Raw genomic sequence first — 23,977 nt, 5'->3', positions numbered from 1 at the left:
TTGTCCTAAAAAACTAAACCGAACCGAAACATGTTGGTTTAAACCGGTTTTGGTTCGATTTTTTTTTTATATAAAAACTGAACCGAACAAAAAATGATCACCCCTAATTATTATAAATATTAATTAAGTTTTGATGCATCTAATCAAAAGAACCTTAATTTTTTTTATTAAAAAAACCCTTTAAAGGTAGGTTAACTTTTGGTTGGTGCTAGCTATTTAATAGCAAGAGTTCAAATTGAAACCATGTGGAAACTCTAAAGTTGATACTGAAGAAATTTAAACTATAGAGACCAAAGTGGAATATTGCAAAGTCTACAGGGATTAGAATAGTTTATCATGTGATTTTTAAATTTTTATTAAAAAAAACTCTAAATTTCTTGTTGTATTATTTATTTATTTATTTGTTCTGTTTAGGATTTCCTTTAAAAATGATGGGTGGGCCATTCATTAGTCATCAATATTCATACTATTGACCACGGACTGTGTTTTCCTTAAATAGTTTTATTAAGATTTCAAACATGCTAAATGACCCTTGCTTGATGTAATAAAATGGAATTGATGATTTTGATTTCTAAATTTTATATTATGGATTTATTTTTTTTTAATTTATTGAAGGTAGTTGATAACGTTTCAACTACCTCGCATGTGAGTGCTGAGCTCCCTTTTTGGCCGAGAGATTTCTAGTAGATTCTTTTGTTGTTTTTCGTTCCATTATTATTTAATTAAGATTGACCAAACGGGTTAATTGGAGATTTAATTAATTCAAGGAAGAAATCATCCAACAAGACTTATTTAAAAACCCGAATTAACCCCCATACGGGTCAAAATTCAAAACAAATTTAAATTTAAATTAAAAATATTATTTTAACTCTTTTAAAAATAACTTTAATCAATTTGATTTAACTCAATACTATTTATGTTAAATGGTTTAATAAGCGGTTTTAAAAAATTATGGAAAGGGTCATTTTCTTGTCTTTAAATATTCATACAAATCAGAGGTTGAATGTGAACAGCTAGGACCCAATTAAAGAAACAATAAACCTAGTAAACATAGAATATTTATCAAAATTCAAATTTGGAAAGCCTCCACCATGGTCGGTCTTTGTGGGGAAAAGTAGTAGTTCATGCCAAATTTTTAGTTTTTATATGTTGCATAGTATATATTTCATCCAAGTAAAAATATTTGGATTTGTTTATTTTGGCTAAATCCCAGTTGACACATTTAAAATCCCACATTAGACAAAGAACTCAAAAAATAATAAAACAGATCCCATCACAATTGTATTAAAATGACAGAAAATCAAGGTTGAGCATTGAAATTGTAGTTTTTCTCATTAAACCTCTGAAAGGGAAGAGAGGCAAATTGGCCGGCAAGGAATGTTGGACAAGAGAAGAATCCGGAGACCTGAGAGTTCACATCAAGAACAAAATGATTCGCAGCTTCGCACATCAAGCAAACCTCCACGTTACTTGTGGTTTTTGATACATGGAATCCAAGGGATTCTTTGCACCTAAGTAAACCTGCTGATTCTAAAGAAGCTTACAAACGAGCTGCTTCTTTTCTAAATTTTGCAGAATCTACTCTAATACAATGGCTGCTACGCCTAAAAGATGGCCTCTTTTAACATATTGCTACAAAAGCTACAACAATTCATATGTACACTAGCATTACAAGTTTGGCTCCTGCAAAGTGGTGGCCAGGACAATCAATGACCAAATGTAACTCGGTAAGGTTGCGGAAACATATCCATTCACAAAATTACAAAAGGATTGCGACTAAATGACATGCGGTAGCTGCACAATATTAACCCCATGTGGTGGACGCAGGACTTGGCTGAAACCAAGAAGCAGCTGCTGTAAGGAGTCACTGTTATGAGGTTTCTGTATCATCTGAGCTAGCGGTGGCCTCACTTCCAGTCACACCTGCTCCGTTGTCTTGACTCTCGTCCTCACTAAACAATGTCTCGTTACTTGAATTAGAAAATAGGCCACTATCATCATCAGTGAGCATGTCTGCCTTCTGCCGTTTCCTGACATCCTTTATACCTCTTCCTTGCAGTGCCAGTCGCCTTCGTTTCCTTGCTTTTCGCTTGCCCTTGGGAACCTCTTCTCTTTGTGACTCAAGCCTTTTGCTTTCTCCTCCTTTGGCAGTTCTTACCTCGTCATAGTCATTATCTTCTGATTCATCAGGATCAAACTTGCGCCGTTTTCTACTTGAATTTGTCTGGTACAGAATGATCAAAAGCCAGAGATTGATAATTAGGAAGTACAGCTGATCCAAGGGCACTAAGTATTAAGCAAATTCAAGGTGATGACCATCCATAAAATCCTACTTGAAATTTGTAAATGACAACCGAATGAAAGTATCAGAATCAGTATTACGTGCCTGTTTGGGAGTGCTTTTCAAAAGCACTTCCGAAAAATTTTGATTTTTTTTTTTTTTTGCTTTGAATTAATATGTTTTTTATGTTTTCAAATCATTTTGATGTGCTAATCTCAAAAATGATTTTTAAAAAATAAAAAAAATATTATTGGCATGCTTTTTTGAGTGAAAAGCATTTTGAAAAACAACAACAATCACACTCCCAAACACAACAGCCATCCAGTTACCTTACTTTCCCCAACTGGCTTTTTTAAAATCCATGTGGATTACTTAAAGACCAGAGTTGGCCAAAACCAAGGTCAAATAAAAGCCTTCCCAATGCTCCTTAGGCACCAGTAATAGACAATCAGAAAGATCAAACCACCAAGGATTGAAATGACTGAAAAACATGCATTGATTGTAAACGAGAATGCATCACTAAATATCCCCACTTACAGTTGATCAAAGCATGTGATACAATTGAATATTATCTAATTTGGTCAAAAATCATCTTTAAGTATGGGTTGATGGCATACTTTAATGGCAACTAGCATCAGAGACTTTGCGCAGTAAAACACTGTTTCATGTGATTTAAAAACAAAAAAAAAACAACAGTTTGTGTACCTTGGGACCACGATCCACCAATCGAGCCCATTCATGTCGATTCCTCAGGCAATCAAGAACAGCCTGAGATGGACTTGAATATGCATAGCGTTCTCCATTATGCTTCCTCAAGTTATGCCAGTGCTGCAAATGGAATCACAATGAATGAAGGAGATCTGCTTTGTTTTACTCAGGATCAAAGCGTCATGAAACAAACATGCAGAAAATAACAAGTGATTAACTAAATAAAAGTAACCATACCGGTAAAACAGCATTACAGAGCTCCTCATATGTCATGCGCCGGCCTTTACTCATGATCTCGTTGATTAACCCTATGGATGATGCAAGGAAAATGAAAATTAAGTTACTAACCGAGCAATTAAAAAGAAACAGCCTCATTTGTTGTTATTATATCCTTTTGGCCCTAAACTGACCTGGTAGAGTGCGATGAACAGGAGCCCGAACAGTGCCTGTCTCTTCATCAGAAATATTCCTGGGTGAATTACGTCTAGATGATAAATGATGGTCATTAACCTCAGTAGAGGAAGATGGGCCACTGTTAGCAATTGAGGAGGAGGCAGGAGGGATATTGTTCTTGACAGAATGTACTGCTGTCAGGGATCCATTATCCCCTCTGTTTGACACTGAGTCAGCTTTATATCCTGTATCTTGCCTCCTCTGATCAGAAGAAGATGGTCTGTCAGTCTTTTTAGCCTCATCATCAGGCTCCTGATTACGGCGAAACCCATCTTTTGATGTATCCTTACCTTTTCTTCTAGAAGCCTGAACAATGATGAATCACATATCATTTTCAAGCACCACTGCATAACCTATGTTAATAAGGAAATACTAAAAGAAAATCATCTTGTTGTGGAAATACATCTTACCGAGCTATGATCTTTTGCTCCAGAACTAGATGTGCGCTTCATCAGCGCACTTGTTGCAGTTGGAGAAGCTGAATGTGGTAAACCACCAGCATGGCGAACACGTGGAACACGAGGTACTCTAGGAGAGCTATTGAGTTCTTGATGTAAAAGCAAAGCAAGCTGTCACAAAAAGAAAAGAAAATGAAAATGAGAACAAAACCAACCATATTTAGAAGAGCTTGCAGTTTGTTTTCACCTCTTCATCACTTAAAGCTGCAGGAGAATTGATAGGTGCGGAAGGATTCGTTGACAATGCATGACTTGTCTTAGAAGATGACTGGCCATTAGACTGATTAAGCTTTTCAGCTCTTAGGGGAAATCCTGATGCTGTTGCCTTATTTTGTGCAAGTGAAGCGGTCTCAATTTGCAGTGATCCAACAGTATCACCAGAATTCTGTGTCAAAGATGCTTCGGGGGACAAGTAATGCATGGAATCTTTGGAATCTGAATTGGTTCTCTTAGGAACAGATGTATGTGAAATCTTGCTTGATTGCAACAATTTTGAAGCAGAGTTCATAGAGGATTTTGGACACTCTTTTACTGTTTTTGTTGACAAGTCAAGCCTTTCTCTGTCTTTCACTATCTCACTTGTAGCTCGATCTTTCTCAATGCTAGTACTGCTGTCAGGTATAACTTTTTGCTTAGTGTTAGAAATAACATTCATAGAATCTGGAGATCTAAAATTGCCAGAGGCAGGCATTTTGGAGTTCATCACAGTGGATGAAGTAGAAGATGACTTTCCAACACAGACAACCATTTTACGGTGATTGGGTAGTGCTGGAGTGCTTGCGATAGTTTCACCTGATTTTGACAGTTCTTCAGCAGCCTCTGTACCATTTTTGGGTTCTGGAGGACATTGTTGCATTTCCATTGAGCCTTCAGATCTTTCCAATTCTCGTTTATGCTGACAAGGATCATCAGATAACTCATTAGCTTTATCCATGTGATAAAGAGGGACTGCTTCCATATTTCTGTCAACCTCTTGAACCTTATGGTCATTTGATGAACCACCTAATGTTGCATCATTCATTTTTGAATTTTCAGATATGTTTTCATAAGATATCCTTGCATCTTTTGCATCACCATGAGGAGACTGACAATTCAAGCCCCCCTTAGAGTTGTCATCATCCACTTCTACTTGAACACTAGGTTGTGCAAAACTTGGAATTGCATCACTGTTACCATTAATCTGATTGCCTTTAACTTCTGGTGAAGCCCTAGCTGGGTCTCCAACTGCAGGCACATCTCTTCCAGTGGAACCCTCCACTTTATCATCTAAATTTCCACTTAGAATGTTATTGCCCTATAGCAAGCACAGACGAAGTCATTCAAACACAGCAAGTGAAATCTAAAAGCATAGAAGTGAACGTACAATTACACCCAAGAAAAGAGCTTTGTTGTAGGTAAGATGTAAAAGTCAATCAATAAGGCACAAGGAGGAACCACCATATTGTAGAACAAGAGAAACTACTAATGTGCATATCTAACAGAAGAAGTAACCTGCCAAATTTAAGAGCTCAAAAAAACAGGCAAGGTGTCAAAATGTATGGTTTAAACCCGGGTTTGCTGGGGTAGGGGCCAGTTGCATGATGCTGATGGGACTGGGGATGGGGGGGCTTCCACTGACGCTTGGCTAGTGCACAGCTATCAGAGCTGAAATGTCAGCATTTCATGTGGATTTGCAGGAGGCTTGTTATTGAGACTATCATTGCATTGTGATGGGCTTGGATTCAATGATAAGAGTTTGGTGTCTTCAAACTCGATGGTGCAACTCAGTCACAATTAAGGCTCATAATGACCAATTAATGGATATGCTGTTAAGAGAAGGGTTTGGAAACTTATGTATGTTATGGTTAGGGGAATAGGAGTGCTGCTCTTTTAGTAACATTGGGGTTGAGGCAGATGTAATTCCTTTTTGGTTTGAGGATTTGCCAACAGGAACAGGGCCTCTGTTGTTTGATGATTCAAACAAGGAGGGCTGTTCCCCTTGTTTAGTTTTAGTGTTTCTGTCCTCTGAACCAATTTTCATACAAAAGCATAAAAAAGCAAAGAGCCCAAAAGGTTATTCAAAAGAGACATTCTTACTTCCTTCTAGCATAATGATTGATGCGCTGCATATCTTGAAAGACAACACAAATTTAAACAGTATTTCAAATCACTAGTTATGTATGCTCTGGTCAGAACTCAGCTTTTGCTAGATTCCACAAATTGTCATTTCTCATTCCCTGTCAAGGGATTCTAAACTATTACCATCACTTACAAATGTCATTCTTGGCTTTATTCTAGTAGTCTTGTTTGTTTTCTGGATCAGTAAACTACTCCCAAGAACAATCATCGAGAGACAAAGCACAGTACTATCCCAGGCAAAACCAAAAAGGAGAGAGAGCAAGACATACCTCTTGTTTTACAGGCATTCTCCCACAAGATACATTTAACTCTTTGGGAGAACTCTCAACTGCAACCAGAACTTCATGGCTAGACTTCTCTTCCTTCAATCCCGATCCAGTTGAAGAATCAGGTCTAGATATGTCAGGTGAAAGTGCTTCCAAGGGCAGCTCAACCACTGCCAAGTTATTCTTGAGCTTCTCAACACCATTTTCTACTGCTATATAACTATCTGACTTCTGTTCTTGAATATCAGAGTCCTTTAAATTCTTGTTCTTATTACTTTGAAGTTCACTCTTGAAGGACTTCAGAGCTCTGTCTTCATAAAACTCCAACGGTTTTGCATCACTGGTGGATGTAAAAGCTAGTAATAAGAATAAAAACAAGAAAGAATTGGAGTCAACAAGTGTGTGTCTACTACTACAAGATGTGACCTAATGCCTAAACTTCATGCCATTAATGTGAAATAAGTGCACTTGGACAGCTCGAAAAAGGAGAGACAGACAATACAATTAGGAAATAAAGCAAAGCAGGTCATATCCAATCACCTGATTTAAAAGCATGAAAAATCCTCTTCTTTTCCTCCATCTCCTTCTCTGCAGTTCGAGCCTTCTTCTTCACACTCCAATCTTTGGACATCCCAAGATCTTCTTTCCCCCGCTTACCTGGATTTGCAACAACCGGCTTGAGTGCACTTCTCTCCCTTCTCACTGCAAAATTAGCACCCCCAACTTCTCCATCCTCACCATCCCACTTCTTCATCTCTCTCGAATACACCTTCCTTTCACAACCACCACACTCATCCCTCTCTCTCATGCCACCTAACTCTGCCACCGGCATCCCAAACACGCTCTCCTTCGACAAAGAAAACAAAACCCCTGCACCCTTATCAACCATATTCTCATTCTCCTCCTCACTCCTCCTGTTCTCCACCTTCCTCTCCTTCTCATCCCAACACGGGAACTCCCTGTACTGAAAACTAAATTTCTTCGGAACATATCCAGCACACTTCCACAACTCTGGCGTGAAAACCTTCGAAAACCCACTAAACAAAGCAGGATCCCCACCCGGAATCCCCTGCACGTGAACTCTTTCCTCCATCGGAATCTCAGTCCACAACCTCAACCCTTTCCTCGGGTGACACACATTACCCCCACCACCATCACCACCATTCTCTAAACTAACAGTTTTCGTCGTCAATTCGACTAATAACTGCGCAACCTCAGTCTCATCACTATCATCATTATTACTACTATTAGCCCCCTTCTTCCTCCTCTTACATTTATCACAAGTAAACAATTCTTCCCCCTTAACATACTTTGAACATCGCGTGTGTACCCACACGCCACAATCATCACAATTCACCATTTCCTCTCCATCATCAAAGTTCACACCACACACACAATCTACTGTCCACGACCCATCCACCCAGTCATCATGCGGGTCATTCTGGTGGTGGGTCTGGAGCCGGTGCGATCGGCTCCCCTTCATTTTTTTTATGCCCTAACCACCCCAAGAGAAAACAAAAACCTAACCCTGCCCTTAAAAAACCTAGTCACATGGTAAGTTTAAGAACTTTCCTGGGGAGCTCGCCTGACGTTGAATTTCTCCGATGAAGCTGGTTTTTTTTTTAGGATGTTTTTGAAAGAAATTGGAAAATTTAAGGATTTGTTTATGTAAGGAGGGATCTGTCTGGGTGAGCAAGAAGAAATGAATGATTTTATTTTATGGGCGGAACTGTGAAAGAGAAGAAAGTTGAATTTAAGGATTCGTGTTTTGTTTTTTTTTTTGGCGTCCGGTTTTTTTGTTTTTTTTTTTTCAGACAAGACTTGGGCTTGACTGAGGATGGTATGGGTTCGAGTTGGGCTATTAAGAATGGATTATTGTCTAAAGGGTTTTAATCTTTTTAATTGATTTATTTGGAAATTCAAAAGAGTTTTGGAAAAATTAAAGTTAATGTGGAGTTTTTTTCTGTTTTTATTAGTGTAAAAATATAAAAATTATGTTATTATGATTTTAAAAGATTGTGATAAATTGAAGGCGATGAAATGGTTGAAATATATAAAATTTATAAATAAGCTAAATGATTTTTATAGAATTTTAAGATTTTTTTATATAAATTTATTACATGTTTTTTAGACATTCTTTAGAAACTAGTTTTGTATACCTATTTAATGTTTTATTAATAATTTAATTTTATTTAATAAGTTGAATGGCTGTAATATTTTGTAGTTGAACTACCTAGTTTTGTTTGGATTTGATTAATGATGTGATGCTATAATATTACTTAGCCTAAACACTATATATTAAGGTGATTATTTTTTGTTTGATTTGGTTTTTATTTAAAAAAAAAAAAGCAATCAAATTGAAATTAAAAAAAAATAAAACCCAACTGAAACCGGTTCAAACCGACTGGTTTTGGTTCGGTCTGGTTTTTTAAAAAAACTGGTTCAAACTGGTTTGACTTAGTTTTTTTTGTTTTGCTCGGTTTTTTTCCGATATGGCTAGGTTGTTTTCTTATTTTTTTCGGTTTGGATTTGGTTCAATTCGATTTCAGGCTTAAAAAACCGAAACCAAAACGGTCGGTTTTTTCAAAATTCTAATCGATTTAATCGGGTTTTTTTTACAGTTCAATTTTTTTGATTTTTTTTTATTTTCTCAGTTTAATCAGTTTTTCAATTTGTTTGCTCACTTCTATTATATATTGAAAACTCTTGGAAAAAAATACCTCTTATAAATCCATGCATTGTATAATTTACTTACATGTGTGCTAAAAGGGTGATCTTTGTAATGTTTATTGAAAATAGTTTCTTATGTATGATGGTCTTCCACCTTTTTAAAAATCTAAAAATCTCTTAAATTTTTGAAGATAAATATTTTTTATAAAAATACTTCAATTATTTTCAAATTTATTTTTAATGGTATGAGTTTGAGGTGGGAAATGTATTCTACTTTCCCATCTTATATAACTATATTATAATTATATAAAAACAAATTAGTGCATATTTGATATTGTTGTAATTTTTATTATTGTGGTTTTAAAATATAGATTTATAAAAAGCTATAAACATAAGATATAAACACTTTCAAAATTATTATTAAATTAAAATACAATTTTAATTTCATCCCGTCATGCTCTCAATTAAATTACAATCCTATTTGTTTTTGTATTTTAAAAATGTTTTTAAAAAAATTTAAAATTTTTTTATTTTTTTCTTTGCTTTAAATTAATATATATTTTTTAATGTTTTTAGATTATTTTAATACACTAATTTCAAAAATAAATTTTAAAAAATAATAAAATATATTATTTTAATATATTTATAAATAAAAAAATATTTTAAAAAATAACCACATGAATTAATTTTTTACTATCACTTTTATCAAAACTTTAAATCATTCCTTAATTTTTGGGACCTACTGCCATAATTCAAAACACATCAAATCATCAAGAAAGCTTTTCCCACGAGCCCATGCCTAGATGTTTCAACTGCATGAATTTCCCCAAAAAAATTACTATCTTCACCATTAACCAAGCATTTTGTTTCCTCGGTATATTCTTCTGCAGCCTAGAAAAAATCCATATATATATATATATATATATATATATATATATATATAATTAACTTTTGTACTCTAGCATGCAAAATTATTTTTTTGATAAAATAACATAGTATAAAAAAAATATTTAAAAAATTAACAGTTTAGAAAATCACAAATAACATCTACGAGTTACAATTTTTTCAAATTGCAAAATTTAAAAGACACGTGATTCAATAAGAAGAGAAAGAGAAATAAAGAAAGAAAGAAAAATACCTTGAAGGTACACCGAAACTTTGATAGTGACATTATTAGTAGTGTTAGAAAAATATTAATAAAACATCTCTAACAACACCAAAAAAAGCCACTAATGGTAACTGGAGTGGGTCACATGAGCGACCCAAAGACAAGTAAGCCTTGATATCTTTGGATAGCTCAAGTGGCTAACTTTGTTCACTATTTGTGACCTTATTTGATGTCATTGGACTCATCTCATCGAGATCTTTTCAATAGTATTGGTGTTGTCATCATCGGAACTTCAGTTTGCCTTGAGGATCTCTTTTTTTTTTTTTTTTTTCTCTCTCTCCTATCTCTTCACAAATTACAAGGAGGGGAGACAAAGAAACAAAGAAAAAAAAAGAAAATATCCTCACAGGCACACCAAAGTTCTGATAACGATACCATTGATGTTGGAAAGATCTCGACTAGTCCAATTACATCAAAGAATATCGTAAACGGTGAACGGATTGGGCCATACAAATAGTCCAAAGGTGTCGAAGCTCACTTACCTTTCAGGCACTCTTGTTGGTCATTCTAGTCACCATTGATAGCCTTCCTTGTTGTCACTGAAGTCGATTTGTTAAGATCTTTTTAATGATACTGCTGGTGTCATCATTAAAGTTTTGATATGTCTTTGAGATTTTTTATTTATTTATTTCTTTTTCTCTCTCTCATTTCTCCTGAATAAACAATGTGTCTTTTAAATTTTGTAATTTGAAAAAGTTGCAAATGACACTTTGCAACTTATGAATAGAAGATATCATTTATGGCTTTATAAACAATATTATTTTTCTAAATATTTTATTAAACTATGTTATTTTATTATATTTTTTTCTTTTAGAATGTTAAGAGCAAAAAAACTCAAGAAACTATCCTAGGGATGTAAAAGTGTGTTTGGGTGGGAGATGTGGTGAGTTCTTTTTAGAGGTATAACCCTTTTAAAACACAAACCACACTTCTAAAAGTTAAAATTTCATGTTTTTTGTGTGGATCTCACCAAAAATAGCTAAGGCCACCTCCAAACCAAACACCTTCTAAGAAAAGACATGATGTCCTTTTGCTAGTTCATATTTCATAGCCAATGGTCACTTTAGCATTAGGCACTGAACTAGTATGGTGTTAACAACCTTACGTACAAGGCTACACTATAGAAAGCACTAACTCTACTCTACTACGGTAAGAAGTTAAGAAGATAGTAAAAAGCATAGTTTTGAAACCCGGTTCTACGGGTCGACCTGGGGCTGAAACTGGGCCGGGTTGAAGAAAAAACAGGGGAAGGAAAAACTCGGTGTGACCTGGCGACCCAGTTGACACGGCAAGATCCGGCTGCAAACCTGTTGATTTTTTTTTTTTTTACTAAAACGATGTTATTTTGATTTAAAAAAAAAATTGATTTGGCCAACTTGGTTAAAATCTGGAACCCGGGCCGGGTCTTAAAACTATGGTAAAAAGTGAATGCAAATAGTACCATATTTACCATTCATCCATCCTACTCAGTCATTACATGCAACATGTGAGTTTAGCTAGATTTTGTTTTTTTTTTTTTTTAATTCAACTTGATTTTGTTATGGATTTTTGTTTTTTTTATTTCTTCATTTAGTATTATATTAATCAAGAATTCAAGTTTCATATTATTTTTTCATTTTTCTTTCTATAAGATTATTGCATTTTCAAAAACATATTATGGTATTGGGTTGATGTTTGATTTTTTGACCGTTTATTTTTTTTTCATCATATAATTAAATAAAAAATAATTTAAAAAAATTATTAATCCAAGTAAAGTCCGTGACCTAATTAACAAGTTGGGCGTGTTGACTTAGGCTACTTAATTTATAGGTTTGGTCAATTCACGCCCCAAACTTGATGCGTTTTGTATTTTTTTTTAGTTTTTTGTCCATTAATTTTTTTATTGATTTTTTATATTTCATATTTTAGTATTGGATTGGTTGAGAAATTAACTTCATAGTTTATTTTTGTCTATTTTCTATAGGGTTATCATAATCTCAAATAAATATCTATTTTGGATTTGATATTTAATTTTGCAAACATCTATTTTTTATCACGTAATTAAATAAAATTAGTTTACATTAGAAAAAATAAGTTATTAAATCTAGTGTGGTTCATGACTTAGATCGTGGGAGTGATCAAATGATCCAATCCAGCGTCGTCTCAATATTTGTATTTTAAAAGTTAATCCATTTTTATCACCATCTAGATTGTTTTTCGACCCATTAAATTAATCAATTTATACTGGGTTAACTCCCTCATAGTTTAATTGAAAACTTGAACTTGGCAAAGGGCGAGGTCAGGATGTTTTAGATTTAATAACACTACTTTTTAATAGAATATGATTTAATTTTTAGTTAGTTTATAATAAAATATTATCATTTTTTTTCTTATGCTAGGAGGCATTCTTTCAATGCAACCTTACTTAAATATTTTTTTTTAATTTTATTCAATCATTTGTATTTGTATTTTTTATTATTTCATTAAATAAAAAATAATAATTTAAAGAAACAATGTTATTAACTATAAGAGTCTTTAACTGGTTTTTTGAAATTAATTTTCTAATTTCAATTTTTTGTTAAATATAGTTTAATTTTTATTTGGTTTTCATATAAAATTATAATATTTGTTTTTATAATATATGTAGCTTTACATAATATAATTTTTTTATTTGATTTTTTTTAATGTGTTTGTTTTTATTATCGTGAGATTCTAAACAAATAAAATTATTAAACACAACCAACTATATAATCTATATTATGACATTAATTATTTTAATTTTATCTCTAATTATCATTAACATTTTTTTAAGATTCATGTATAAGTTTTTGGGGTTATAGTTGAATTTTTTTATATTAAAAACGTGTTGAATTTGTTTATGTGTGTGTGTATATTATTTTTGTTAAAAAAATAAAAATCCAATGGACGGGTAAGATAGGCTACTTTGTATGATGCAGTGTTGCTAGTATAGGCTGACGGTCTAAAGGTGTGCAAAACAAAACAAAGAAGGAAGGAAGGAAAGACCAGTCTTCAACAATCAAATTCTCTCTTTCACTCACCATTCAAGATCAAAATGTGAAGAAAACCAGATCTAAGAAACCGATAAATCCAAATACAACACAACAAGAAAACACCGACAGCATCAAACACCACTGTAAGGAAATTATAAAGTTCGGTTCTTTATTTTTATTTTTTGTAAAGTTTTAATTTTTATTACACTTTGTTGTTGTCTCTATGATTTTTTTTGGGTTGTTTTTAGTTTTCCCCGTAGTGATTTTGAGGTGGGTTTTGTTTCTTTTAGCTTAGTCTTGAGTCTTTGTATTTTTATAGCACTAAAAATGGTTTATTTATTGTGTTTTTCTCGTGTTCTGTAGTTGATTTTGAGGTTTGTTAGAGAGAAAACATCATGGCTGTTGGAGAGAATGTTAGTGTTGATTTGGGGAATTTTAGGGCGGAGTCAAGTGTATCATCATCATCAAATGATCAGGATCATCACATCCACAACAACAATGTTCTGATTCAGCCTCTGTACATGAAGGTTTCCCAGGTGGGCCATCATCAGGCTCCTCCTTATAATCATCATCAACAACAGAGATCAAATGGTGGGGAGAGTTATAAGAGGGAGATTAGAGAGTTGCAGGAGTTATTCTCTAAGTTAAACCCCATGGCTGCTGAGTTTGTGCCTCCTTCACTTTCCAACAACAATAATTTCGGTACAGTTAATGGGCTCAATGGAGTTAATGGGGGGTTTTATGGCAACAGCAGCAGCAGCAGTAACAACAACTTGGTTGTGAATGGAAATGGCTTCGACAGAAATGGACAAGTTAACGGAAATGCTGCTAGAAGAGTAAAAAATGACTCTGCCTTTTTAGCTAATTAAATAAGTATTTTTATCATAAATTTCAAGAAAGAAAAAAATAAAAGGAATTTTGAATGCTTTTTTGGTGTTGTGTTTTTTTGGGTTAATTGAACTGACAAGGTTTAGTTGAACTAGGACAGACCTAGTTTTGAAAAAGATGAAACTATGTGGTTCAAACGCATGTTTTATGTTGGTTTTTATTTGTTTAGATAGTTTTTCTGGTTGCCTGAATTAGATATTTTGAACATGAAATATGGAATTGGAATCTTGTGTTTTGTGGTTTTGGATTATTCAAGTAGCTTTATTATCTATTTGGTTTAGCTGAGTGAAGGTTATTGTTCAAGTGTGTCTAAAATGGTCAAATTAAAAATAAGAACTTTAGTGAGAAGTTTTATTTGATTTTAAAGAGCTTTTATTATCCCTTCAGGTTAATGAACTTTAAAGGGCTTAATTTAATGCCTATGAATTCTAGAATTTGTTGATGGGTATTTTTGCTCGTTTCAGAAGAAAAATTATGGTCAAGTGAAACGTAGAATCAGTAGCAGGACAAGTATGGCTCAACGGGAGGATACAGTTCGCAGGACTGTGTATGTCTCTGACATCGATCAACAGGTATTTGCTTCTTTGCGATTGTTACTCGTCTTTTGATTTCAATGTTGGTTTCTGCATGCATCATCTATTTGTATAAACTACTGATTTATTGGCTTCTTACATGGAATTAGGTTACTGAAGAGCAACTAGCAGCTCTATTTATTAATTGTGGACAGGTAATGGTAATCTAGCTGCTTATCTAGACAGCTTTCATAGAACTGTACTTTTGAACAAGTTCCTTTCTCTTGTGCAGGTTGTGGACTGTCGTATCTGTGGTGATCCCAATTCTGTACTTCACTTTGCCTTTATTGAGTTCACTGATGAGGGTAATGCTAATCATGTGTGCTGCAATGACTCAATGCCTACCTTAGGATTCCATCGTGTGTGTGTGTGTGATGGTTATGTACTTATGTATGCTTTGGTGGTTGGCTATACAGAAGGTGCACGGGCTGCCTTGAGCCTGTCTGGGACGATGCTTGGATACTACCCTGTTAAAGTGCTGCCCTCCAAAACAGCCATTGCACCAGTTAATCACACCTTTTTGCCCAGGGTGAGAATGCTTTGCTATATGGCCATTGAATCATTCCAAATTTCTGACAATAGACATTTGTGTTAGTTTGATTCTATATACCCTGCTGATCAATTGTTTCTCCAAGTTTAGAATGATGATGAGCGTGAAATGTGTGCAAGAACTATCTACTGTACCAATATTGATAGGAATGTGAGTATCTGGATTACCATCACAAAAATAATCCCTTTTTTTCCCGTGACAAGTATTGTAATTGATGTTAATTTCTGCGGCTAATTCGATTTAATATTCTGCAGTTTACTCAATCAGATATAAAACTCTTTTTCGAATCACTATGTGGAGAGGTTTGTTATTACACCTGGTGAACTTGAAAGCTCCTTTTCTTTTGGATGTTACAACACTGTTAGTGTGATTTTTTTGGTTTGGCTTATTTGATGCAGGTTTATCGCCTAAGGCTGCTAGGAGATCATCATCATCCAACTCGTATTGCTTTTGTGGAGTTTGTGATGGTAATTGCTTCATTCTTTATTTCTAATGCTGAACTTTCACTCTCTTTCAATAATAAAGATCAAATCTAAAACATCAAACATAATAAAAAATTGAACATGCAAAATATTTCAATGTCTTTTTTTACATATAAAAAGTCCTAGATGTAAATTTAAAAGCTTTTGCATGGATCTAATTAAACAAATCAATAACCATCGTGTAAAGAAATAATAATAAAAAAACAATCATTAACAATAAACAAAAACAAAACTAAAAAATCTAAATGTTTCATTCACCCCAATCATTAAAAAAAAAAAGGTGTCGCCTGCATCGATAGACTATGTGTTGTTTGTGAATCCCTAGAAGCCGGTCATTGTGGTGGCTGAAAAAACAAGGTCCCAAAGTTTGTGGTAAATAAACCTATTTTCAACCCATTTTGACCCAAAATACCTCTAAAGCACTCCAGGAACCTTGCTAAATCAATCCATGGCTTTTAAAAACATAGAAAACCAACTCAACCTAAAATCAACCTGAAAACCAAATTCTTCCCAAGCTCAGATCCGAGTCAAGGAACCAATTGACACAAAGAACGACTGTTTTGGTGGCTGAAACTGTAACCAACAACTTTCTCTCTCTATACTGGAATCTGATGACTCTCTCTTCTCCCTCCAAAAAGGGATTGAAAAATGAGAAAAATGAGGTTTGGTACCAAAATTGAATTTTTAAAAATTACAGGGACTGATTAACCTAATAGCTCAAAAAGATAGAGGATGAAAAAGAACTTTTAAAACAAATTTCAAATCCGTATCCTAGTCAATCTATCTTTTTCACTTCAGTCCCCTGTCTTTCAATTCAACCCTCCCTTTTTTTCTTACTTTGTCTAGTTTCACGATTCACTTGGCTGAGGAGGTACTGATGTAGAGACTACAATACCCTTTGTTGGTGAAGTGGGTCCCTCTCAAGAGACAACATGTCATGATTTAGTTAGCTTCTAATCCCCATCATCATTAATCCTTGCCCGCTTAGCATTAGAAGGTTCGATTGTTTCTACAGTAACTTGCAGTTTTAACTGGTCAACCAATTCCTCTGGAGTTTGAACTAGTCGACCTTTTTCAAGGACAATAGCTCTCGAGACCTCTGTTGTGCTTAACCGGTCGTCTAGTTCATGGGGCGGCTGAACTGATCAACTAGTTCCACCTATTCTGTCTGGATTATTGATTATGCCACAACATTAGCAATCGAATAAGATGTAGCCCTTTCAGTCATAATAATTAGGGAGCTATAAGCATGGAGAGCATCCCCTCCATTTTTTTTTTAATCTTGAGCATGTCTTCCACCAACACGGTTGGGACCTTAACCAATGCCATGCATAAGTGGCGAATGACTTACAAATTTCAAAAGCTATTGGTTTCCATTCATAATCAACCATAATTGTGATGGGCTCTATAGATAACCTACACCGAAGCTGAAAAACATGAATCATAGAGTGAAACATCCAATTCCACTCAAACTCTTGCATAATCAAATCGGGTGCCACTAAGACTGTTCATCACAAGCTAAAAGGGGAAAGGTAATCCCTCAAGGTGAACCTATATTGACACTTTCATGATTTTGTTCTTGTTAAGAACAAAGTGTGGGTGCCATAGTTGGAGAATAATAGATCCCCCCCTAAACATCCACGACCCCTTTTCCATAACTGAGTTAACATCATCCTCACTTTTAAAACCAAATATCAAGAAACCTTGTTGTGTCGTTATGACACTTTTAAGACCATAATTCTTCCATACTCAAAATGCAATAAAATTGGCTGCATGATAGGGCATCTTATAACCTGGAAAGAATCCCACCAAGCATCGATTCCATATGGATGTACTCTCATCAATGGCATTATTCGGAAAGTCCAAAATGGTACCTATCTCTTGGCGTGGAAAAAGGGCTAGCTTGACACGGGTTATAGTATTTGAGACCTTTACTTTATACGCCCATGAAGTAGTACTTTGGGCTAAGTTAGGGGTGGTTGTGTTTTTGTGGGCCGTGGTGGTATTTTGTGTAGGGATAGTTTGGTTTTTCTTTTTGTGGGGTTGTTTAAGGCTGGTCTTGGTGTTTTGATGTGGTTGGTGAGTGGTTTTTCTTGTGGTTACAGTGTTTGTAGTGTTTGTGGAGGTGTTAAAGGGTTTTTGGTGGCTATGGCTGGGTTGACAGTAGGCTGTTTGGTGAACCGGTTGATGGTTGATTGTTTTCTGGTGAGCCGGTCGATCTAGATGATTTGTATCCATGTCTGGGCAGTAACTTCTAAACAGCACCACATACAATAGAGATACAAGTAGCTAAAATCCAATGGTTTTAGCTCAAGATAAGCAGGTATAGTATAACATATCAAAGAACCAGAGTGATCCAACAGCTAGATTAAACGCAATCTACAAAGAGATGATTATATCCGATTAGATCCGAAAATTGACTGGAGGTACTCTGAGGAGTAAAAAACTTTATAGGAATGTTGGAATCTGATCTCCACCTTTTAGACTTGAGAGGACCTCTGGGCGAACCTCTGTGTGAAAAATGGATCTGATCCAACAATGAGAGTAGGCGAACCAAGCCGGTGAATATGGCTGTGTGGAATCCAGTTTCCCAAAAATACTTGCAACGACTATAACTCTCAAGTGACACCAAATAAACCAAATCCGTTCAGTGAGCTTATAAAGTAGGGTATGGAGCACAACATATCCGAATTTAAGCAAGATCTAATGGTGGCCGAAGTACTAATATCTTTGTCAGCCCATTCTATCTCCTATCTCTCTTTCAGGCCTTCTCTCTCTTCTGCCCTTGTTTTTTTGTACTTGAGGTAAAAATCAAGAGTGGTCCCTTTAGTCGGGCTTTTGGTCAAATCTCCCCCCTCTACCATGAAACTAGGATGAAACTAGGTGTGATAGACTTCAACTTTTATTAATTGGTCATGCGTGGTACCTCTAACTTGATTTATAAGTTAAGTAAAAATGGATGGTGTGTATTCGCTACATGTGGGTGGTGGTGATTACTAGAGACTTGTTAAAAAATAGAAATAAATGCACTGAATTTCCAATTCAAAGTATTTTAAATATTTTAATATGAATTATTATATTAATATATACTGTTGAAAAACAAATAAAACAAATATTGTTTCTTCCCAAACCCTGAAAAAAAATGTTTCCCCCAAATTACTTATATTATTTTTATAATTTTTTTTTTTTGATATTCCTACTGAAATTTGTCCCTCCCACATGGCCACTCCTTTGCCCCAGAGTTATTTTTTGCACTATTTTTGTTATTTGTCTGCCTCCTTATGCTTGCTAGCTAAGATACTATCCTGTATCAGAATGGTTTCATTATTAGTTTAGTGATATGCGGACTCATTTTGTGCTTCTGTAAATTGGCTATCTGCATGAATGAATCTGTAATTTAATCATTCTTTACTCCTCTGCAGGCTGAAAGTGCAATAGCTGCTCTCAACTGTAGTGGTGCCGTTATAGGTTCATTGCCAATAAGGTCAGATAGCAAGCTGTTCCTCTTCCCTCGAGAATTCTGAATCTCTATGACAGAAAACTGATAAATGCTTTGGTTGACCTCTGGTGTTTCTATTTTCAGGGTGAGCCCATCAAAAACACCTGTGCGGCCCCGTGGTCCTCGTGTTTCTGTGGTTTGAAGTGCTTGGTGGTCCAGTCGACTTTGAAGCCAGCTTTTTTATATTTAGAAACGTACACCTGACCAATGTAAAGATGAACCCTTGTTTATATACCTTCATGGCTCCATCCTTGCCTCCTTTGCCCATAAACGTTATTATCATATGAGTTATCTTTTGGTTATTCTAGCAATATATAGAGTTGGATGGAACTAAGGCTCTAGGAAGATTTAATGTATTATTCCTCTCAAATGTGGATTGGACTCGCCTTGAAGGTTGAACTTCGTTGGGCAGTTTCTGAAACTTAAAAGACTTGTTATTATGAAAAATCGAATGGTTCCTGTAAAAGGTTGGGATGTTAACTCAGTTCCAACTTCACCTTGTTGATCTTTGAAATGACTGTTTTCAGTTGATTGGGTTTATGTGGCATTTGTGCTTTAATGTTTTCGTTCTTTTTTTCAAATTAATCCTCCGCCTTGAGTTCTCTATAGCAGTCGATGGAACCTCAGGATACTGGCTGTATTTGTTCATATCGAACCTCGATTTCTCTAGACATTGCCATGTCAATCCAATAGTCATTGTAGAGGGTGGCAAGACCTGATGATTATGGAAATTGTAGTTTTGCTGCCCTAACATAGAATCACAACGCAAACGGTGATATTATTGTCCGAAACTACTAAATGAATTACAATTTAGTTCTGTCTGAGCAGAAGAAATCAGCAAGAACTTCAACTTGCTCCCAAGCGCTTCCTTGTGAGACCTCAAACGTGCAGAAGACATCTCAATGCCTTCCCATCACTGAGCAGCTTGAATGCGTCGTTTATCTTCTCGAACAGAAGCTCATGCGTGATGAACCCATCTAGATTCACAACCTGGAAGCAAATTCAAGGATGAAATTCCATGATTTTGGTATCTTCTACGTACAAACTACTTGCTTGCTAATGAACATAAATATGATGTATTGAACTGACCCCATTCATGCAGGCTTCGGCAAGCTCAGGCAGTTGGCTCTTCCCCTTGAAGTCGCCAAAGATTGTACCGATGATGCTCCGACCATCAAACAACTCCATTGGATGGAGAGGCAACATTTCTGGGGTTGGATAAATTCCTACCATCACTGTCTTTCCCCAGCCCTGCCATGTGCAAAATCATACATGTCCGCATTATTGCCTCCTAATTCTGCTTTCCATTTTTGGGTTGAAATCTGTCTTTTTTCCCTATACAAGGACTTGAATCTGAAACCTCTCGATAAAGCGTTAAGATGCATCACCAGAGACAAGCATTGGTGGTCGGGTGATGCGCGCAAATCGATTCGAGAATACATTTGGTTTTAACAGTAGCACACAGACACCGCCACACACAAAAAAGAAGAAGAAAAGAATCGAAAATAAAGCAATGAAATGCCATTTAGGACTTACATCATGAGTGGACAAGAAAGCCTCTCGGAGAAGCTTAAGATCCCCTACACACTCAATGCTGTAATCTACACCGCCACCAGTCATTTCCCTGATTCTCTGGAACCATTTGCTAGAATGGTTAGTTCTTAAAATCACAAAATCAGCAATCAAACTTGGAGAAAATTCCATGCATATTAGTTGCTAACCTGGTGCACTGGCTTTGAACCGTCTTTTGGGTTTACGAAGCCAGCCATTCCCATTGCTTTGGCTGCCACCAGAACAAAAGAGATTGCCATAAACTAGGCTTGTTAGCTTTTCCCCAGCACATTCTCTTTGAGAAGCATTTTTTTTCTTGTTGGAATTATTGGAGAAGAGCCTAAAAAAGAGAGGAAAGGATACCTTTATTGAACTTTTCTGGGTTGGTATCAACACCTATTATTTTAGATGCTCCTCTGGCTCGTGCTCCTTCTGAAGCCTGTGAGAATTGAATGAAAACATGTTTTAAGTTTCGTTACTTAATAAAAAGAACTAACGAGAGTAGTTATTAAACTCAACCCGAATCCTAGATCGGTTTAGATTCTATTAAAAATAAAAAAAGAATAGATTCAATATAACATGGTAAAAAACTCAAATAAAAACAAGTATAGTTTGGTCGAAATCCATTTTCTTTTTTATTTTGATTATTTTTTTAAAAAATTAAATTAACTCGGATTAATTAACTTGATGCATGACCATTTTTTCCTCAGTAAGGTTTAATAATAAATATAACTCTTTGAAAGTAAATTTAATTCTCAAAGAAATTAAAAAGGCGAATTATTTTGAAATGACACCAGCATCTGAAGTAAACATGGCCAAAAATTTGCCAGACTTGCATGCCCCAGCAATATTTCATGTGAGGCTAAAATAGAAAAAGAAGAAGATGAAAGTAAATGAACTTACAGCAAGTCCCACCGTCCCCAAACCGAAAATTGCTACACTTGATCCAGGTTGTACATTGGCAGTGTTCCATGCAGCTCCCATTCCTGATCAGGTTCACCATCATTTTCAGATGTCCAAGATCCGAAAATACACATCCAAAGCGAGCCTCAAGAATTTTGATGTCTTACAAAAAAGAAAATAAAAACTAAAATGCAAATGAATGCTACTTAGGTTGCATTCAAAGAGTAGATGAGACTGGACAAGATTGGACGGGACTGAACGGAAATGGAGGGAGGTCATCTTCTTGAGGTATCTTACCAGTAGAGATGCCACAGCTTAACAAGGTCATCTTCTTGAGGGGAGCATTAGGATCAATCTTGACAACACAGGCAGAATCAAGCACAGTATACTCAGTGAAAGTTGATGTGTTGAGAAAATGGAATATGGGTTCTCCATCCTTGGTTGAGAACCTACACTTTCCATCATGTTCCATCACACTCTTGAATGGGTTCACGCGATAAGTTTGGCAGAGATTACTAGTCTTAGTTTTGCAGTAGGAGCAATGGCCACATTCTCCATTGAAGATTGGAATCACATGGTCACCTGCTTTCACGTCTGTGACACCTTCACCTACACTCTCAACGAGGCTGCAAGATTTATCCACATCCCATTAAAATGGATATCAAATATAGAAAACACAACATTTAATGATCAAACAACACTAGGACATGTCTTACCCAACAGCTTCATGTCCTAGAATTCGTGGAAACGCTTGCTGAGCTTCATTCTTCAGAAATTTTGTTGTGATTAGTTCTACAGGAAAATAAATTCAACCAAAGTGGATTAAGATTAAGGTTGTTTAGTGTCATGTTACCTCGCCTTTCCAAGCGCTTAGATCGGTTTGACAGATTGAAGTGTAGAGGATCTTGATTCTGACCTCCATCTTCTTTGGGGGATCGACTCGAATCGTTTCCATAAGAAAAGGTTGTTTCGGGCCACGGATAATGGCAGCTTGATCACCATAACAACCGATGACAAAAATGAATCAATGAAGCAAATTCGAACCATGAGATCACACACAAGGTTGCAATACTTACCATTGCAAGTGATGACCTTTCCTGACGTCTCATTTGGATTGAACAACTTACTTTTCGTCACATTATCGTGCAAGCCATGCGTCGATCCTAGTAACTCAACAAAGGTTTGAGGTGATTTTGAGTTATATCTAGGCAGAGTTTGTGTCAGTACTCTTCTTGCTTGCAGTAGCATTGCCAAGTTTTGATGAATCTTGAAATGTTCGAAACTATCTATAACATGGATGTGTTTACGTGCTATATAATTATAATTTTACTGTTTTTTGCATAATCAAGATTAATACAGTCAAAAGTCCTTTCCATGGACGAGGACAAGAGTTCAACTTGCAGAATACAGGAAAATATATTTATTTTGAGAATGACAGAATACTAGCATTTGGGTTGACTATTTAATATCTGACTTTTATTTATGTAGCATCTCTTCACAAAAGAAGATAGAAGAGACACATTGGATAAGGAAAACTATCCAATATAGCTTCTAAATAGTAGTTCAAGTTAATTTATAATATAAGAAAAAAATAATACTTTTAATGACAGAATACTAGCATTTGGGTTGACTATTTAATATCTGACTTTTATTTATGTAGCATCTCTTCACAAAAGAAGATAGAAGAGACACCTTGGATAAGGAAAACTATCCAATATAGCTTCTAAATAGTAGTTCAAGTTAATTTATAATATAAGAAAAAAATAATACTTTTATGTTATGGATGTATTTTCTATTATAATAATTTTTTTTAATTAAAGAATGGAAAGATACTTTTTGTTTAATAAAATAAATCGAAAAACATATCAAGTGCTAAATCAAAAAAACGTTTTTAATGCTAATTAAAGACTGAAGTGGAAAGCTAATCTTCCTTGTAAAAAGTAATTAATGATAAATATAAATGCAATTATTTTATTTCGGTTAATATTTTTATTTTATACATTTTTTATTATTTAACTTTGAGGTTAACACACCATGCATCATATCTGTCTAAAATTTAAAAAGAAAGTAATTTAAGGATATATTACAAAAATCGAACTTTTAATTGCTGGAATGTGATTGATCAAATACCTTTTTCTCTCCTTTCCCTTTCCTGGCAACTCTCTCTCCTCTCTCAATATACAAGGACTGAAACATGATAAGAATAAAGTTTTAGATCAAAGCAAAAAAAGACTTGGACAATAAGGACCTAATATGCATAATTCTAAACTATAGGGACTGGCACTACACCATTAAACAATTTTACTGATGGATTCATTCCGTCAGTGTGAGGCACACAAATCGTCGATAACATTTTTACCGACGGAATCCCTTCGTCGAATATTGATTGTCGGTAATTTCCCATTCCGTAGCTAATTTTG

At 35.1% G+C, this 23,977-nt stretch overlaps 3 protein-coding genes across 3 annotated transcripts; 1 reads left to right on the top strand and 2 right to left on the bottom strand.

The window, feature by feature from the left end:
* Positions 1-1,412: 1,412 nt before the first annotated feature.
* On the bottom strand, positions 1,413-8,019 carry LOC118042475 (uncharacterized). Its single transcript, XM_035050161.2, has 8 exons — positions 6,825-8,019; positions 6,288-6,640; positions 4,088-5,194; positions 3,853-4,011; positions 3,400-3,748; positions 3,227-3,297; positions 2,987-3,109; positions 1,413-2,224 (listed from the first exon to the last, which is right to left on the bottom strand). Exons 1-8 carry the CDS (start codon positions 7,765-7,767, stop codon positions 1,871-1,873), a joined length of 3,459 nt encoding a protein of 1,152 aa, XP_034906052.1. The 5' UTR covers positions 7,768-8,019; the 3' UTR covers positions 1,413-1,870.
* A 5,032-nt stretch (positions 8,020-13,051) lies between these two features.
* On the top strand, positions 13,052-19,643 carry LOC118042474 (polyadenylate-binding protein-interacting protein 12). Its single transcript, XM_035050159.2, has 11 exons — positions 13,052-13,255; positions 13,476-13,948; positions 14,465-14,572; positions 14,683-14,727; positions 14,805-14,877; positions 14,989-15,101; positions 15,213-15,272; positions 15,377-15,424; positions 15,521-15,589; positions 19,027-19,088; positions 19,188-19,643. Exons 2-11 carry the CDS (start codon positions 13,508-13,510, stop codon positions 19,243-19,245), a joined length of 1,077 nt encoding a protein of 358 aa, XP_034906050.1. The 5' UTR covers positions 13,052-13,255; positions 13,476-13,507; the 3' UTR covers positions 19,246-19,643.
* Positions 19,644-19,858: 215 nt separating this feature from the next.
* On the bottom strand, positions 19,859-22,867 carry LOC118042473 (alcohol dehydrogenase-like 3). The gene is made up of 10 exons (XM_035050158.2): positions 22,634-22,867; positions 22,411-22,547; positions 22,274-22,323; positions 21,855-22,183; positions 21,558-21,640; positions 21,018-21,093; positions 20,825-20,886; positions 20,640-20,735; positions 20,193-20,354; positions 19,859-20,093 (listed from the first exon to the last, which is right to left on the bottom strand). The coding sequence occupies exons 1-10, from the start codon at positions 22,803-22,805 to the stop codon at positions 19,983-19,985; spliced, it is 1,278 nt and encodes a 425-aa protein (XP_034906049.1). The 5' UTR covers positions 22,806-22,867; the 3' UTR covers positions 19,859-19,982.
* Between the last annotated feature and the right edge of the window lie 1,110 nt (positions 22,868-23,977).

Source organism: Populus alba, chromosome 1 (assembly GCF_005239225.2).
Source record: "Populus alba chromosome 1, ASM523922v2, whole genome shotgun sequence".
Classification (NCBI taxonomy): domain Eukaryota; kingdom Viridiplantae; phylum Streptophyta; class Magnoliopsida; order Malpighiales; family Salicaceae; genus Populus; species Populus alba.
This window is presented reverse-complemented; position numbering and strand designations above follow the sequence as displayed.